The following is a 16,945-nucleotide window of genomic DNA, read 5'->3' as shown; positions in this document are numbered from 1 at the left end:
TGGTTCCGAGCGTTTAACGGCCTGTCTCATTCTGGTGCAAGTTTACCAAACATTCTTTAAAGTAACATTGCCGATGGGAGGGCTGCACGCTTTCTCCCCAAAAGACTCAGGTAAGTTAAGGGGGCTGGGGGGTGGGTGGCGAGGGGGGAGTAGGTCGCTATTGGGGAGTAGGTCGCTATCGGGGAGTAGGCGGTGATGGGGGAGTAGGCGGTGATGGGGGAGTAGGCGGTGATGGGGGAGTAGGCGGTGATGGGGGAGTAGGCGGGTGATGGGCGAGTAAGTGACCGGCGGCTGGGCGGCTGGCTGGTGCTGGTGCTGGTGGACGAGCAGCCAACGCTCTCTGTTCTGCAGCTCAACGTGGATCTCGCCCAGACGAAGATGGAGGAGCTGCTCCTGCTGGGTGCTCTCGGCAATCTTGGCCCGGACCAACGAGGCCTCTTTCCGGCACCGTCTCGACTCTGAAGACGAGGAGGCGGCGGCGGCTGCGAGGCGCGCTTCGACGGCTGCGTAGCGGTGGAATAACCGTGTTGCGCGGACCTCCTGCTTATGGAGGTTGTGGAGGAGGTAGGACCGCTCGCGGTGCAGGTCTTCCAGCGTCCGGGGGTCGAGGGCCGGGACGGTCTGCGTGTAGGTGGTTGTTGGCGATATAGGTTGGTAGGAGCCCGTAGACTTGGGCTTCGCGGGCGGCATGGTGGTGCTGAGACGGAGGAGGGGCCTCGACCGGGCTTCCTCGGTGCCGCAGCCGTGGCGAGGGATGATGGTTTTGGGGGATACGGGCCTGCTTGTGGCGTCGATCGATTGCATGCTGCTGGGTAAAACAAACATTGACTTTAAACAGATTAACAGACCAGGGCAGCTCGAGTCCCGCCTGGTTTCGTGAGCAATGCCCGGTGCGAAGAAGGCTTTAAGTGTGCAGCTGCTCCAAGGGGAACTCCGCGGCGGGCGGACAAAGAGCCAAAAGAGGTATTGGGCGTCGGTAGGTATCCCTGCGCGTCCTTTGTTTGCCATCACGAAGCGGCCATCGCTAGCCGTTGAAACCCCACCGCGAGACACATGGCTCCCTAGGAGAGCGTCTTCAAGCCAACCAGCCTAGAGGCTTAGCGGCGTCTGCCGCAGGAAGAGAGGGCTTGTTCGCGAAGCAGCATGTGGCGTTGGCGGTGTCGTTGAAAGAGGGGGCGACATTCCAGCTTCCCATTCCGTGCGCTCGCTCTAGAACACTGTCCTCGGCGGCCCTTGCTCAGAGGCTGATGCAATGGTTCCTGGGCGGGATGCAGAACCGTTTGAGGGGCCTGCCGCTCCGGGGCCTTTCGGACGGAAGTGATGTTCTCTTTGCTAACAGTGCGATTGGCTTCAGCCTGGTAGCGTCTCTCGCTAGCATTGTCGCCTTTGTCGGCAGCATATTGTTTATATGTAGCCCTTATGTCGCCCTTATGTAGGTAGCCCTTAGCGGCTTACCTGCGTAAGCATCCGGGTGATACTGTTCCGCATGTTGGTGTTGAGGTAAATCTGGGAGGTGTTGGATGTTTGGTCACAACGAACTTTGCGATCCTGGCGATCCTGGCGATCTGTGTCGGGCCCCCAGCATGACGACGTGGCGCACAAGCAAACCGTTTTTGGCAGTGCCATCCGCAGCAGCGAAAATGTCACGGATCTAGGCGTATGTGCATAACTCGGTGCAACTTTTCCAACACGCCCAGTCGAGTATGATTGGGGTGTGGGAGACGGATATCCAGGTCCATCCATGAACCACCGTAAGCCACCTCGGTGCTCAACAAATCAGAGACCGATATATTGCGAGATGGCAGGCAGGCCGAGCTTATTATCCTGTGTGGGGAAGAAGTTCAAAGCAAAGCTGAGCAACAACGCCGTCATGAGCATTCGGTCAAAGCGAGCACCGTCGGGTCTCGGCCCCCCAGCGACCAAGTGTGACAAAGTTGATATTGTGTGCATATTGCCCACCCCCCTCAGCTCGAATGCAGCCCTACACAATGGCAGTCCGGTCTTGGAAAGCAGCTCGGAAACGGTCTTGTCTCGGGAGCGATAACTGTTTTCCGAGCCCGCGAGACAAGTACCCCTCGCCATCCAGAACTGAGATCCCAAAGGCCCCAGTCCTTGGTTGTTTGTAAGTTTTTGCCATATTCCCGGGTTGGGAAGCGTGGCGTTCACTGCCCAGACGTATTATTGGCGTCGTTTGTTTCTCATTTCGGGGTCGGTCGAAGAATGTGCGCCGGGAATATATTTCATGGTTAATGATCCAGTAATTGGCGGAATGGTTATCGTTGTTGACCTGTTTACCTCGTGTGCAAATGTTGCAGTCGCCAGCTGCGAAACCAGTTGTGGGATATGTTAATGGGAATGACTCCGGTCTCCCTTCCGCTGAATCCCTCCGCTAATCCACAACGCGGTGGTTATCATATCCTATGCCCCTCTGCCAAAAACGCCGGTAAACTCAACTGTGGTCTTCCTCTTGTGTAAATATAGCCCATGCATCCTCTTCCCGTTTGCTTAGTCCTTACCACCACCACCTTGTGCCTTCCTCACAGCCGTCGTTTCTTGCCTGACCCCGTTCTTATATCAGCATTCTGCCTTGAGAAGGGTTCGATCCGCCGCAAGCAGGAGATCCTTCCAGGTATACTACCTTTCATCAAATGAAGCAAAAACAGTAGACTCACTCAATCTTGCCCACCCCCTTCAGCCGTAAATATACATCAGTCCCCCACCCATGCAGGCTCTGCACCCCGATACCACCGCCAAAATATTCGGCATAGGCGCGGCTCAAGGGCAGTCCGTAGCCTAGACCGGCAATAGAACTACTGCCGTTGCTGGCGGCTGAAATAACGTTCAAAGCGTCACCGTAGCTGCCGCCACTAAACATGCTGCTGCTGCTGCTATTACTGCCCCCGGGGACGTCGTCGTCCGAATCGCTGAAGGTGGTGAAGGAGTAGCTCCAGATGTGCGGCAAGACGTCGGAGCTGATGCCGCCGCCGCGGTCGCGGATGCGGATGGTCACGCCGGGGGCGTTATCGTCCAGCGGAGCGATGGCGTCGCGGCTAAAGACGCCGCGGTCTTCATGCGGGGGGGCGAGGTGGACCTGGTTTTGCTGTTGTTGTTGGTGGTGTTGGTGGCGGACTGGCTTGACATCGGGCGGTTCTGGGGCGATTGTGATGACGACGGGCTCGCGGTTCATGCCGTTTTCGACGGTCGCGCGGAACGCGTTCTTGAGCAGCTCCGTGACGATATACTCGAGGTGCATGGGTATAAAGGCAAAGGTGGTGTCCGGCTCGCCGTCGACAACCCACTGCGGGCGGACGCCGTAGTTGAGCTCGCAGATGTCGGCGACGAAGCCGCCGCACGAGTCAATGGTGGAGGCGGGACGTAGGGCGGTGTCGATCACGCCGATGTAACTGGGGTGTTCCGGGCACGGGGTTGGGCTCGAAGCCGGGTCGAAGTGCGGCGTGCTGCTAAAATGTAGGGCAATGTGCTGTTCGGCGACGAGGCGCGTGCCGATACGGGCACGTAGATGTTGGTCGAGGAAGCGGGTCACCTCGGAGGGCGATATGTACTTGCGACACTCGAGGAAGCCGCGGGCGAGGATGGGAATGGTATCGGTGTGCGTCTGCACTAGCTCAGCTAGCACCTCGGTAAAGCGTATCTCGTCCTCCAGGTTGCTGATGGTGCGCCCTTGCCATGGTAGCAGAGTCGAGAGCGAATGTTGGTAGTTGTTGTAGATTTTGCTGATGTTTGGATTTGAAACGACGATGTACGGGAGGTTGCGTAGCGCTTGTATGCGATGTGCCAGTCGTATCGGCAACAGCGAAAGTGTGAAGCGGGCCGATGCCAACAAGGCTTCGGCGGAGAGGGGAGGGCGGCCGTGTCTGGGTAAAACAAACACCGTCAGCAACTACGGAAGGGGCGGGGGAAGAGGGCATGGGAAATTACTTGACTAGATCGACGAGGCTCAGGGGATGCAATGGTTGCCTTGCTAAGTGAGGGACGACATCGTGATCATAGCGGCGCCGTTCGCGGTCGCGCTGGGGATGGCTTTGTGGTTTGTGGTGGGCGACCGAGGCATCCTTTAAATTTTGTAGGGTCGAGGATGCTCGCCGGGCGTGATCGAATCCTCGGGCATGGCTGGGGTTAAAGCACAGCGGCCTGAAAATCGGGTACCTCATGTTGACATATTGGCTTGCGCAGAAGGGCAGAGTCAAGAACGATAAAAATCGCGGGGCAATTAGATGGGGGCGATTTCTAGGTCGAATGAGGCATGAGCGAGCGGATGGGATTGACTAGCTGGTGCTCGGAGATGCATATATAAAAGCAAGAATAAAACGCCGAAGCGTTTGGATTTACACCGTAGGCCGCGGTGTTGAGGGTTGATGTGACTCTTCCTCGACGCACATGTCAGGAGCATCAAACAGGGTTGAATGAGAAACCAATCTCCACCGAGCCGGCGGCTATGACGACAGTGTTCAACCACATTGGGTCACCGCCTTTGCTCCCTGGAGAAGTTCGAAAAGGAAGGGAGCAGACTTCGCAGGAAGCAACCCATGCTGCAGAACCGACCAAGGGAATGGCAAGAACAGCAGAGTCCACACATTAATCGAGAAGCATTGGTAAAAATAAAGGAAAGCTAATGCAAGTTCTCAGCAGAGTGGTGGACAGATGATCATATCGTCGGTCGACCAAAGGATAGCACAGTCCAATCAGCTACGATAATAAATAGCCCCCCCCAATTGGTAGAGGCTTGACTGTCTCACTGTCAACTCAGCACCTTGATGAGTGCCGAAGTCGCTCAGCTCAGTTCAACAACACCACCCCGCCTGCCCCACCATCATGCCCCGCACTGTCATTCCGCTATTGGGTTCGAACCTCGCCGTCCTCCTCGACGGCTTTGACACTTTCGTGGCTATCCATTGTGTGGACAGTGTCCTCGGGGAAGATGACCCTGCGCGTTATTCCGTCAGCGTTGTCGCGCTTTGTCGGCGGTAACTGGTTGGAGGTCTCTTACTGGAAGCCCTTGATCAGATCGTACTCGTGCCCGATCTGGCCGCCTTGGTCGCGGGCATGCTGCTTGGCCCTGCACCGTATTAGGATCTGACAAGGATGGTAGTTAGAAGGGTTTCTTACGCCTCGACCTGGTCCTTACTGGCGTCCGTCTTGCAGGTTACCTGTGTCATTCTGTCAGCATCGCCGGTAAAACGTGTGAATATGCCGCGGGAGATGGCATACAATGTAGGAAGGCATGGTTGCTTCTGGCCTATGTGGTTGTTGTTGCGGTTACTTGGTGGAATTGTCTGTGGGTTTTCGTGGATGCAAGTGATCCGTGAGACTTGGGGAACGAGTAGGCGCTTCTCGAGAGTTGGGCGTTGGCTGCTACTTATAACACCAACAATTTCGCAGCTTCTTGTTTGGGCCGAGTTGGAGGCCCAGTTTGCGTGACGCGGCATGTGAGGATCACAGAAGAGGGGCATACGTCATGCGTCTGGCAACTCAGCAGCTCAGCTCTGAGTCGTGTGACAGTGGTGCCCGCAACCAGCCCGGTAAGGCATGAACTTTCAGGCTGTTTCTATCCACTAACGTTACGCTTAGCTTCGGGAGCCCCGCGCCTTGTGCCTCGAATCTCGTACTAGATTCGGGGGGTATCCGGAGGCATTATACGCCAACCAACGACTTGGGAATCATCTCCGACTCGAGTGTCATGGAATTGAATTCTGCTAGATTTCATTTTATCTAACCCTCTCTTACGTTGTCGTACATTGCACAGTGCAACTGAATCGTGGTCCACAGCTGGTTTGAGGGAGGAGGAGAAAAGGAGTCCGAAAGGGGAAGGGTTGGATGGATGGAATTTATTTCGCCCGGAGGCACTAAGCCTATAGGGCCTAAGCACACTAACTACATCCGAATCGAAGTCACTTAGCCTCTAACTCGCACAAGCCCATTACTCTCTCCCCTTTCTCGCCACACCCTATGAAAGGGGAAGGGGCCCACGGCCTGCCGATCTTCTCATATGACTCTCACGTGACCTGCTCATCGGATGGGCGGCTGGGCATCTGGTGCCTGCCCATCACATGTGGGGTCAATTCCGATAAGCTTATCGCTTATCGCGCCCGCCTGCCGCCCAAAAATTTCTGGAGCTCTGCACGAGGAATTGGATTGAGGCGAGAGGCTATTGCGACTCGACTCGCATTTGGTGCAGCGACCATTCGACGCAGCAGAAAAGGGGTCCCAACATGGACGGGCAAGCACATAAGCCTCACCGGGCGTCCAAGAAGTCCAAGGAGAAGAAGACACAACATCAAGGAGGTCAGTATTTCATCTTTCCATCCGCTAGCTTTATTCCAACTAACAGCAGCGCGCGCAACTTCAGGCCAAAATCCAAAAGCCTTCGCCTTTTCCAACCCCGGCAAGCTCGCGAAACAAGCGGCGCGCTCCCACGATGTACGCCTTCGCTCCTCCCTGGCGCATGTTCAGAGGCCCCGGCACTAACGCGACATACCCTAGATCAAAGAGAAGCGCCTCCACGTTCCTCTCGTCGACCGCCTGCCCGATGACCCCCCCCCGCGACTTGTCACCATTGTCGGTCCCCCGGGCGTAGGAAAAACTACACTTCTGTGAATATCCCCTTGGTTCTTTACACACGGGAGACATGGGTCGCTAATATGGATGACCGAATAGCAAGTCCCTGATCCGCCGCTATGCGAAAGAAACCATCTCGGACCCGGTGGGGCCTATCACGGTCGTCACCTCTAAGAAACAACGGTTGACCTTCATCGAGTGCCCGAACGAGCTAGAAGCGATGGTCGACATTGCGAAGGTGGCTGACATTGTGTTGCTGATGATTGACGGGAACTACGGCTTCGAGATGGAGACGATGGAGTTCCTCAACATCCTCGCCGCCACGGGTATGCCGGGCAACGTCTTTGGTATCCTCACCCACCTCGACCTGTTCAGGAAACCGCAGGCACTCAAGGATGCCAAGAAGAGGCTAAAGCACAGGCTATGGAGTGAGCTCTACCAGGGCGCCCATCTATTCTACCTCTCCGGCGTCCTGAACGGCCGCTACCCCGACCGCGAATTCCACAACCTCTCCCGCTTCCTATCCGTTATGAAGAACCCCCGACCGCTCGTGTGGAGAAACTCGCATCCGTACACCATCATCGACAACTACCGAGACATCACCCACCCCACCAAGATTGAGGAGGATGAGAATTGCGACCGGTCTATTGAACTCTCTGGCTACTTGCGCGGCACCAACTTCGCCGCCCAAGGGCAGAGAGTACACATTGCTGGCCTGGGAGACTTCACAATATCCAGTATGGAGGTACTACCTGACCCTTGTCCGACACCCGCCATGGACCAGGCGCTCGCCAAAATCACCGGGAAAACGGGCAGGAGGCGCTTGGACGAGAAGGACAAAAGGCTGTGGGCCCCCATGGCCGACCGGAGCGGCATGAAGATTACTGGCGACCACATCGTCATCACTCGGGAGAAGGGTTTTGCTTTCGACAAGGATGCTGAGGGTGTCGAGCGCGGCGAAGGCGAGCAGCTTATTGTTGATCTTCAGGCCGAAAGGAGGCTTCTCGGCTACACTGACAAGGGCGTCAAACTTTTCGCAACCGGGGAACAGATCGCCGAGGTCCCGGAGGAGGCTGACAGCGGGAGGAAAAGCCAAAGAACAGCTCGCTTCCTTGAGCGGGGTGCCTCTGATGACGAAGGGGACATGCCTGAAGACGAGGGGTTCGTTAGCGGCGAGGAAGAGGAGGAGGGGTCCGATGTCGAGGCCGAGTTCGACGAGCAAAAGTTGGGCAAAATGTTCCGGAAACAGGCCGATAAAGACCAAGGGGATGACGTTGCCTTCGCCGATAGCGACTCTGATCTGGGTTCCTTGTCCGGAGAAGACGGTCCGGATGAGGACGAGGACGACGAGGCTGAGGAGTTTGACTCCGACGAAGAGGGCGCAGCTGTCAGGTGGAAAGACAACATGATGGAGCGGGCAAAGATGCTCCACGGGAAAAGACGCCCTTACCGGGCAGTAGACCTTGCTAGGTTTATGTACGATACGACCCTGACACCAAAGGAAGCGCTCCAAAAGTGGAAGGGTGAGGAGGATGAGGAAGTGGAAGAGGATATCGAGCAGGACGACGACACCTTTTTCCGGAGGACAGGAAACGACGATAAGGAGGATTTAGTCGAAGACCGGTCGATACCTCGTTTCGACTATGAAGAATTAGCTGCGAGATGGTCGAACGAGGATGCTGTCGAAGCCCTCCGCAGCAGGTTCGCCACAGCTAATTTAGTTGATGAGGATGGTGGTGACGAAGAATTCGGCGAGGATGACGAGGATGGTTTTGGGGATGAGGATGAAGACGATGAGGGTGACGGTGCCTTCGAGGATCTGGAAACAGGAGAGTCACATGGTTTGGAACAGGATGAGGAGAAGAGCGAAGAGGAGAAGAGCGAAGAGGAGCCTGAAGAGAACTTGGAAGCGGAGCGAGAAAAGAACGCCCGCCGTAAAGAAGAACTCAGGCTCCGGTTCGAGGAGGAGGATCGCGAGGGCTTCAAAAACGACAAGGCCGTGTCGAGGAGAGAGGGCGGCGATCAAGATTTCGCCGAGGACGAGTGGTACGACGCGCAAAAGGCCATGTTGCAGAAGCAGCAGGACATCAACAAGGCCGAGTTTGAGGAGCTCGACGAGAGCCAGCGGTTGGCCGTTGAGGGCCTCCGAGCCGGCAAGTACGCCAAGTTGGTCCTCGAAGGCGTCCCGGCCGAGTTCGTCAACCGGTTCCAAGCGCGGCTGCCCATCATTGTGGGTGGTTTGTCGCCAACGGAGGACAGGTTTGGGTTTGTCCAGGTCAGGATCAAGAGGCATCGGTGGCACAAGAAGATCCGTAAGTGTTAACCGAAAGCCGTGGGCCATTGCAATGCTAATTCTTTTCACAGTCAAAACGGGCGACCCCCTTATCTTCTCGCTCGGCTGGCGGCGGTTCCAATCACTCCCCATCTACTCCATCTCGGACTCCCGGACGCGGAACAGGATGCTCAAGTACACCCCTGAGCACATGCACTGCTTCGGCACCTTCTACGGGCCCTTGATTGCACCCAACACAGGTTTCGCCTGTTTCCAGTCCTTCTCGTCCTCCAACCCGGGCTTCCGGATCGCCGCAACGGGGACGGTATTGAGCGTTGACGAATCTACCGAGATCGTCAAGAAGCTTAAGCTTGTGCGTAAACCCTTCTGATGAACTACCAATATCCATACTAACACGCCACAGACCGGCACACCGTACAAGATATTCAAGAACACGGCCTTTATCAAGGATATGTTCAACTCTTCCCTCGAGATCGCCAAGTTCGAAGGCGCCGCCATCAAGACCGTCTCAGGCATCCGTGGCCAGATCAAGCGCGCCCTCGCCAAACCAGACGGCCACTTCCGCGCCACCTTCGAGGACAAGATCCTGCTCAGCGACATCGTCTTCCTCCGCGCCTGGTACCCGATCAAGCCGCACCGCTTCTACAACCCAGCCACCAACCTCATCGGCTGGCAGAGCATGCGGTCGACGGGCGAGATCCGCCGCGATCAGGACCTGGCTACCCCGCTCCTCAAAAACAGCCAGTACCGCAAGATCGAGCGCCCGACGCGCCACTTCAACCCGCTGCGCGTGCCCAAGGCCGTCGCCGCCAGCCTGCCCTTCAAGTCGCAGCTCGTGCGCACCAAAGCCCAGAAGAAGGAAACGTACATGCAGAAACGCGCCGTCGTCACCGTCGGCGGCGGCGAGGAGCGCAAGGGCCCGTGACCTCATGCAGAAGCTTACTACTGTGCGCAAGGAGCAGGTCGCCAAGCGCAAGGCGAAGAAGGACGAGAAGCGCGAGGAGTACAAGAAGAAGATCGCGGGGATTGAGGAGCGGCTGGAGAACAAGGAGCGCAGGGAGAATAAGGCGTATTGGGGAGCGCGAGGGGCGCAAGCGGAAGCCGGGTGATTCGGGGGGTGGTGGGGGGAAGAGGAGGAAGTAAATAATAAATGGTTGTCGATTGGTTGGTTGGTTGTACGGTAGAAATAGAATGTTGTTGGCGTTCATCCTGCTGTTATAAGTCATTTGTCGGTCGTTCCCATACCCGTGTCGGGCGTACCACGATGAGGGAGAATTTTGTCTAAAAACTACGACCATGGTTTCAGATTCAAGTCTGACACCGGTAAACCGTGTGCGATCAAAAACCCAGCACCGACCAAGTCGACTACCATCAATCAAACCAGAGAACAATGCTAATAATGCTAATGCTAATGCTAACCCTCATTACATACAACACCCCATGCGACGACACCAAATAGACAGAGCCAACACAAGGCAATTACGGCCCAAGGAAAACACAAAGTTTGAAGTTACTAGTAGTGGTAATAATAGTAGTAGTATTAACCAAGTCAACAAAATCCCCAAAACAGACGTACAGAGACAGCCAGAGGGAGAGGGGTGGAGAGAGAGAGGCAGAGCAAGATCTCAAGGGCTCGGATCCAATTCAATCCAATCCAGTCCCAGGCCAAGCAAGGCAATCCAAACCCCAAACCAAAAAAAAGAGGACAAGACAAGAGTAAAAAGAAAAACCCCCATCTATCCCACAAAACATTCCTTATTAATGGCAGATCACATATTCGCCAACTCATTATCAATCTGCCTGTCCATAAACGTGCGCCTCTCGCCCGTGAGTTCCGTCTGTAGGCGCTGCTCGACCAGGGCGCGCACCTGCTTCTTGGTGACGGTGTCGAGGTCGACCTCGCGCAGGACGGCCTGAATGGCCTCGATGATGGAGCCGTCGTCAATGAGGCCCGCGGGCGGGGTGATGCCCATGGCGCCGAAAGAGCCCGAGCTCATGTCCGGGTGCATGCCCAGCCTGCTCGGCGTGCCCGACGCCATCGAGGAGGCCGGTTGTTAATCGCCATGTTTCCGGGGACGCCCGAGGCCCAGCGGGCCGGGGTGCCGCTCATGCTACCGCGGAGATTGGCGGCCGCTGTTGCTACGCGGGTAGTCGGCGTAGGGCGTGTGCGAACGGCGCTGGTCGGCGCCCATCGACATCATGCTTTGGCGGTGAGCGAGGTTGGGGTTGTCCACGTAGGGGGTTGTTGCGCCCTGAAAAGTGCTAGTGCGGGTAAAAGGAGTGCCTGGGGTGCCCGGGGTGGGGGGGCATGTAAGCGCCCACGCCGCCGCGGCCGGGGAGACCCGGTAAGGACGGAGGGCTGGCGGACCGAGGAGTAGACGGATTTCATGTCGTCCATCTCGTAGTTCTCATCGTACATGCCCACGTTGACGTCCATGCCGTGCTTCTCCGAGTGGCCGCCGCGCCGGCCGGGGAGATTGTTGGCGAGGGCGTAATCATCCCAGCGCTGGAGTGGCACAGACCGCGGGTCGAAACCTTCATCGTCAACGGCAACCACCTGCTTCTTGCCAGACTCGCCAATAACGATACGCGTGTTACCCCACGAGAAGTTGTCCTGGTTCCAGAACGAGTAGATGGGCAAGATGAGCCAGTATACCGGGAAGGCAATGATGTAGATGATCATCCAACCAACGTGCTGCCACTGGCGCTTGAGGATAAAGATCAGGGCCTGGAGGCCGTACACGACTGCCAACATAATGACGGAAATCAAGGGGAACGGGCCGGTGCGGGTGATGACCGTGTACAGAAGCCAGCCGAGGTAAACGCATGTTGCTGGGAGGGTGATGGTGCCAAAGAGGTCGATGAACACCATGAAGCGCATGGAGAAGAAGCAGAAACCGCACAGTTCGGGGATGAACATCAGCTCCATCAGGTTGTGGATGGTGGAGTTGATCCAGCGACGACGCTGAGACAGCAAGACGCTCCACTTCTCGGGTGCCGCGGTCTGGCAGTAGGCATCGGGGATGAACTTGTACGACATGTAGGGGAAGTACCTGGTCATGAGGGTGGTCAAGTAACGATCCTCGCCGAGCGACAGCAGGTTCTTCTTGTGGAGCGTGTCAACATTGCAGTCGCTGTAGTCGCGGATGATGTCGTCGGAGATGATCAGAGGCTTGCCCTTGTCAGCCGTCCGCAGCCGGTACATGGAGAAACTACAAACGGTCAGTCAGATAAACAAGGTGTCGAACACAAGAAGGAATACATACCATCCCGGCAAGCAGGTAACGCTACCGAACAGCGACTCGAAGGCCTTGGCGAGATGATGCGAGATGTAGTACTCGTAGACTTGGATCATAGTCCACCACGAGCGTTCCTCGTTCTGCAAGCTTGTCTCGCCACAGATACCAGCAATCTTTGCGTCGTTGGCACAGGCCGCAACAAGACGGTTGAGGGAGTCCTCGCGGACATTGGTATCGGCATCGACCATCAGGAGATACTCGTACAGCTCGGGATCCACGCCGATGATGTTGTTGATCTGGTGGAACATCTCCAGCTCGAGGGGATTCATGGGAGCGCGGTGGTGGACGCGGTTGAGGAAGCTCATGAGCAGGATCTGCGAGTCACGCTTGCCGCGGTTGCCGGGCTTGGTCTTCTCACGCTCCGACTCCCTGCCCGTCTTGACGACAACAAGGTAGGGGACCACGTTGCCTTCGTACTCGTACAGGCCAGAGTAGACCTTGCCGTAGTTGAGCTGCTCGCCTCCCGTGCCAACCGATTTGAACGCTAGTGCGGGCGGGTCAACCTTCGGGTCCACGCCGAGGATATCCAGGACGATCTTGGGAGTGGGACGGTCGTTTCCGGCACCGACGATGATACCGTCACAAATAACGCAGATCAGCTTCCGCTTATTGTCGTACTGCAAGGCAGTGAGAGAATCAAGCGCCTGCCGCAGCGAGTCTTCGCCTTCCGTGTACGCCGGCACCTGGCAGATAACGAACTTATCCTGGGGGGAGGGGCGTTTCTTAGAACCGAACTGGAGGGCCGACACGAATTTGATGAGGATCACGGCGCAGATGACGATGGTGAAGGCAATGAGAATCCACTTGTTGAACTGACACCTGGCCGTCTCACGGTAGTCCGTGATGCCCAGGTAGAACCGGTTGTTGAGGCAGTTGAAAGTGTTCTTGATGTTGACCGTTTCGGTGGAATTCGCATCGTCAAGAATCTTGGCGAATTGCTCGGTAAGGTCTTGGCCGGGGTTGTTTTTGATGGTGCTCACAACCTTAGGATGCAAAAAGGCCCAGTTGGGATGGTCGCGATGGACCTTTTGGGTCTTCACGTAGTCGGTCAAGTCATAGATTCTGTTTTCCCAGATGAACCACGGGCGCTGGTCATCATCACCTTCTCTCTTGATCTGGTTTGGATCCCAGACAAGTTCTCCGGTGATGTATTCCTTCATGCGCGGCAAGAACTTCTTGGAATACCAGTCGACCTTCCCCATGGAGCCAGTGGGGTCCCTGGCATAGTGACCAGAATCGTGGATGGCCAGCTGCCACTCCTGCGAGTCCGTGTTGTTGAGCTCGAGCCGGATCGTCTCATCCTTGATGCCTAGCCCAGGGCATGCCAGGGTGAGCGGCACGATGAAGTAGTTGTCCATATCCAGGCCACCCAGGGGCTCCATGTTTTCGCGCGTGGTTTCGTAAGCAGGGGTGCCGTGCTCCAACTTCCAGAACTTGGAGATGTCGTAGACCTTGCCGTGGACGCTGACCCAGAAATCATCCGCTCCTTGATGGTTCTTAACCTCGTTCCGGGACCAGGCCTTGTCGTAGTCGGGGCAGAGCAGTTTACCAAAGAAGATAATCCAGAAGACAATTATACCGTTGAGAAGCGCGATAATAAAACAGATGACGAGCTTCTCCCGCCACGCCATCCGCACGTCGGGCCGCTTCATGCGTCCGACGTAATGGAGAAGAGGCGACGGGATCCAGAAAGTCAGTGCCCAAACGATGATTACCCACGCCCTTCTCCCAGCAGAGATGGGCTGCTCCTCGATCTTTTTGTTGGCCGCGAGATCGCTTTCGAGGCCAACCAACTGGCCGTCGGCGTCGTAGTAGGCGTCTTGTTTGTGAGTGTCGCCCTTGTGGCCAAGACCGTAGTCGCCGGCGACGACGTTACGCATACCGGTCACGGCGGTAGGCGCGATGGATGGGGCCATCATGGGACGAACCCCGCCGCCTAAGGTCGCCTGGCTCATGTTCCTCTGGTGGACCAGGTGCTCGCGGCTCCCGTTGGAGGAGGCGTCCTGGAATGGCTGCGGGGGGAAGTAGCCGTTTCCGGCAGCAGAATAGCCGGTGGCGAGACCACCAGGAGGCATCATATTAGGCATGCTCCCGAGTCTCTCGGCATCCCCAGGTTTCATATCCATCACGCCCTCAACCTCCCACCAAGCACTCTCCCGCATCCACACGCGCTCGCGGCCGATCACCACCTCGCCATTGGCCCAGCCACGTTCGAGAATCCAACTCCCGATACCGTCGCGGCCATCCATGCACCCTAACATACGGTAGCGGGCCACAAACTCTTCAAAATCGAAATCGACGGTGTAATCGAGGCGCTTGTTCCGCCGGTTGGACCACTCTGGAAGCCGCCAGGACCGGAGTTGTCTCGAGACAGTGCCGGCCGACCACGCCGAGTTGACCGAGGGCAGAGCCGCCAGGTTAGCTGGCGACTCATCGGTCGGGTGGATGCAGAGATGATACCACGCCCGACTTGTGCTAAGCATGGCAGGCAGGTCAAAACGGCCGCCGCGACCGAGGTTGATACCCTCGGCGGGTACGGGAATGAGCAGCTGTTTCAAAAACCCCATCGTCCTCGGAGGCGAGCGCAATCTTCTCGAGGACCTCCTCCCGCTTTTCGAGCATGTGTTGCCTCTCCCTACCAAGCGACCCAACCATGATGCCCAATTCAGGACCTGCTTCGGCGACAGCGCTCTGCATCTCCCGTAGAACAGAGCTGTTGGCAGCGGGAATTTCGACGCCGTCCTGCTTCATCTCGGAGTTGATGCCTTGGTTGTCATCGAAAATACCCCGCATAGCGACGGCCTTCCCCAGGTTTGGGTCGGGGATTTCGAGGAAATGAAGGCATACGGTATCTCCGGTGTCCTCAACGGGGTTGGGTGCCCCGCCGACCTGGCTGCCGTCTGCCGATTCCTCTCCGTCCCTAATCCGACCCATTTGGGCGGCGATGGCCTCGTTGGCCTTCTTGATGACCCAATCCACCAATGCTTCATAAAGGCCCCCGACAAACGTAGCGCGGTCCTCCGTGGTGCATTGCCTCGCGAGAACCTCGGGCTCCAGGCCAAGAAGCCCACCGACATCCTCGCTGATCTCGTCCAAGACATCCCCGTCAACGTTGTAGTCAACAGTGTTGCCCAGCTTCAGGAGGCCGGCAAGGGTGGAGATGAAGTTGCGGTGGGCAGATCCCTTGATGCCAATCTCCTTCAAGGCAGACCGGAAGTCGTCGGCCGCGGCACCATCGTCGGCGGTGGGCAGGTAGGACGGAGGGTCATAGGTGCCAGAGCGAGCTAGCAAATTATAGCTGGACGCGCCCTTGAGACCCAAAAATTCCCGCTCGGCCGGGGTAGAGGCCGATGTAAGGAGATAGTAAAAGACGTCAAAGGCACGGTTGCCCGCCTCAGCGGGGATGCGGAGCAAACCCTTGTCGGTGTCGATCCCGCCCTGTGACAAGGCCACTGATGCACCGACTACCCTGCCGGTGAGGTTAAGAGTCAAAGTGACACCTAGGGCAATTTCTCGTGGTGTTGACGGGTTGTACGGTGTCACGCATCGGAGGAAAGGCTCGATAGCCTGCAGGGATTGGAGGATCGAACTCGGGATGGATACAGGGAGGGACGAGAGCGCAGGTCGGAGAAGGGAGGGGGTAGATGTATGGAGAGAGCTGGCGATTGTTAGCAACCACACGAACCAAATCACGTTTTCGGGTGCTTGACGAGGGGCAACTCACCCAAAGATGATGCAACCATCTTCGGCACGGCGGCGGGCATGTTCCCAAGCCCTTGTGACGAGATCGGTGTCTATCGTGCCGCCAATGACTCCATTTTGCCCGGGCTGCGAGGCCGTGAGCCACGTGTTGACTACGAGACTTGTCCCCGCGTCAAGCTGGTATGGTTGGGAGGAAAGGTAGATGTTGTGAATCGAGTTCAGCAACGTTGTTGTCGAGACCTGGGCAGACTGCTGGCCGCCCCTAGAGCCGGTCAGGCCAGGCTCCGAGGCCATCGAGTAGACGGACATGCGGTTCGCCATGTTGGCGAGGTGTGCGTTGCAGCGCCCCGAGAGGGACACGGCCGAGAGCGGTTTCGTTCAGCCGGCCAACGCGGGATGTGTTCGGGTTTTCCCCAAATCCAGCGGTGATATCAACAGTGACCCAATTCCCCGACTGCACAACGCTGAGGGTCGTTTGAACGCGCTGCAGCAACTAATACGGTGAAGATGGACTGATATTGATGTTGAACTAGCGAGTGTTGCCGGATACCCAACTCGTACGTGATTGCGTGTAGTCGGGGTTTTGGCGTGGGATGCGGGCTGGTCGCGGCGGCAACGGACGAAGGAACACTGAGCCCCCCGGTGCCCCTTTCCCAGGCAAGCAAGAATGAAGACAGACCCTGGGAAAAAAGAGTATTCCCAAGATTCTTCGGTCTCAACGATCGACCCGGGGAAAGAGAAAAGCAAAATCCAAAAACCGTCAGAGCGAGTGACACGGTTTCGGAAGAGGCAACGAGGGAAGCAACGACCAAAAAAAAAGATAGGCACAAACGAAGGTGTGTTTGCAGCCGCGGTCAGCTTGCAACTGGCAATGAGGCAGAGGCAAAGTGGTGCCCCAGGGGTGCCGCTGAGAAAAGATCCATTGCGGCGGTCGTCCGAGTTTGGCTACGGTGGACGAAATCTACCAGGTGCGCAGTTACGCCAAGCAAGGTGTTGGCTTCCAGGTTGTGGGTGGTTGTGGGTCGGGATTTGCATGATGTGCCGCGACAAATTCTGGGCGTCTGGCCGGATTGGG

At 56.9% G+C, this 16,945-nt stretch overlaps 3 protein-coding genes across 3 annotated transcripts in view; 1 reads left to right on the top strand and 2 right to left on the bottom strand.

Annotated features, from left to right (window-relative positions):
* Nucleotides 1-5,244, bottom strand: part of CHGG_04905 (uncharacterized protein) — a gene marked incomplete at both ends in the record, with an annotated part of 6,372 nt that extends 1,128 nt beyond the window's left edge. The window contains 8 exons of the mRNA XM_001224118.1: nucleotides 336-828; nucleotides 1,456-1,651; nucleotides 2,673-3,875; nucleotides 4,399-4,454; nucleotides 4,870-4,945; nucleotides 5,009-5,077; nucleotides 5,128-5,168; nucleotides 5,230-5,244. Coding sequence (XP_001224119.1) covers nucleotides 336-828; nucleotides 1,456-1,651; nucleotides 2,673-3,875; nucleotides 4,399-4,454; nucleotides 4,870-4,945; nucleotides 5,009-5,077; nucleotides 5,128-5,168; nucleotides 5,230-5,244 — 2,149 coding nt within the window. The remainder of the gene's footprint in view (nucleotides 1-335; nucleotides 829-1,455; nucleotides 1,652-2,672; nucleotides 3,876-4,398; nucleotides 4,455-4,869; nucleotides 4,946-5,008; nucleotides 5,078-5,127; nucleotides 5,169-5,229) is intronic.
* A 986-nt stretch (nucleotides 5,245-6,230) lies between these two features.
* Nucleotides 6,231-9,978, top strand: CHGG_04904 (uncharacterized protein; the record flags this gene model as incomplete). Its single annotated transcript, XM_001224117.1, has 7 exons — nucleotides 6,231-6,303; nucleotides 6,368-6,438; nucleotides 6,502-6,591; nucleotides 6,680-8,888; nucleotides 8,941-9,221; nucleotides 9,273-9,704; nucleotides 9,826-9,978. The coding sequence occupies 7 exons, from the start codon at nucleotides 6,231-6,233 to the stop codon at nucleotides 9,976-9,978; spliced, it is 3,309 nt and encodes a 1,102-aa protein (XP_001224118.1).
* Nucleotides 9,979-10,980: 1,002 nt separating this feature from the next.
* Nucleotides 10,981-16,191, bottom strand: CHGG_04903 (uncharacterized protein; the record flags this gene model as incomplete). The annotated part of the gene is made up of 5 exons (XM_001224116.1): nucleotides 10,981-11,071; nucleotides 11,287-12,081; nucleotides 12,136-14,693; nucleotides 15,016-15,826; nucleotides 15,893-16,191. The coding sequence occupies 5 exons, from the start codon at nucleotides 16,189-16,191 to the stop codon at nucleotides 10,981-10,983; spliced, it is 4,554 nt and encodes a 1,517-aa protein (XP_001224117.1).
* Nucleotides 16,192-16,945: the final 754 nt, after the last annotated feature.

The sequence above is a fragment of the Chaetomium globosum genome, genomic scaffold, assembly GCF_000143365.1.
Source record: "Chaetomium globosum CBS 148.51 scaffold_4 genomic scaffold, whole genome shotgun sequence".
In the NCBI taxonomy this organism is placed as follows: Eukaryota; Fungi; Ascomycota; class Sordariomycetes; order Sordariales; family Chaetomiaceae; genus Chaetomium; species Chaetomium globosum.
The sequence above is the reverse complement of the archived record's forward strand: the minus strand, read 5'-3'. Positions and strand labels throughout refer to the sequence as shown.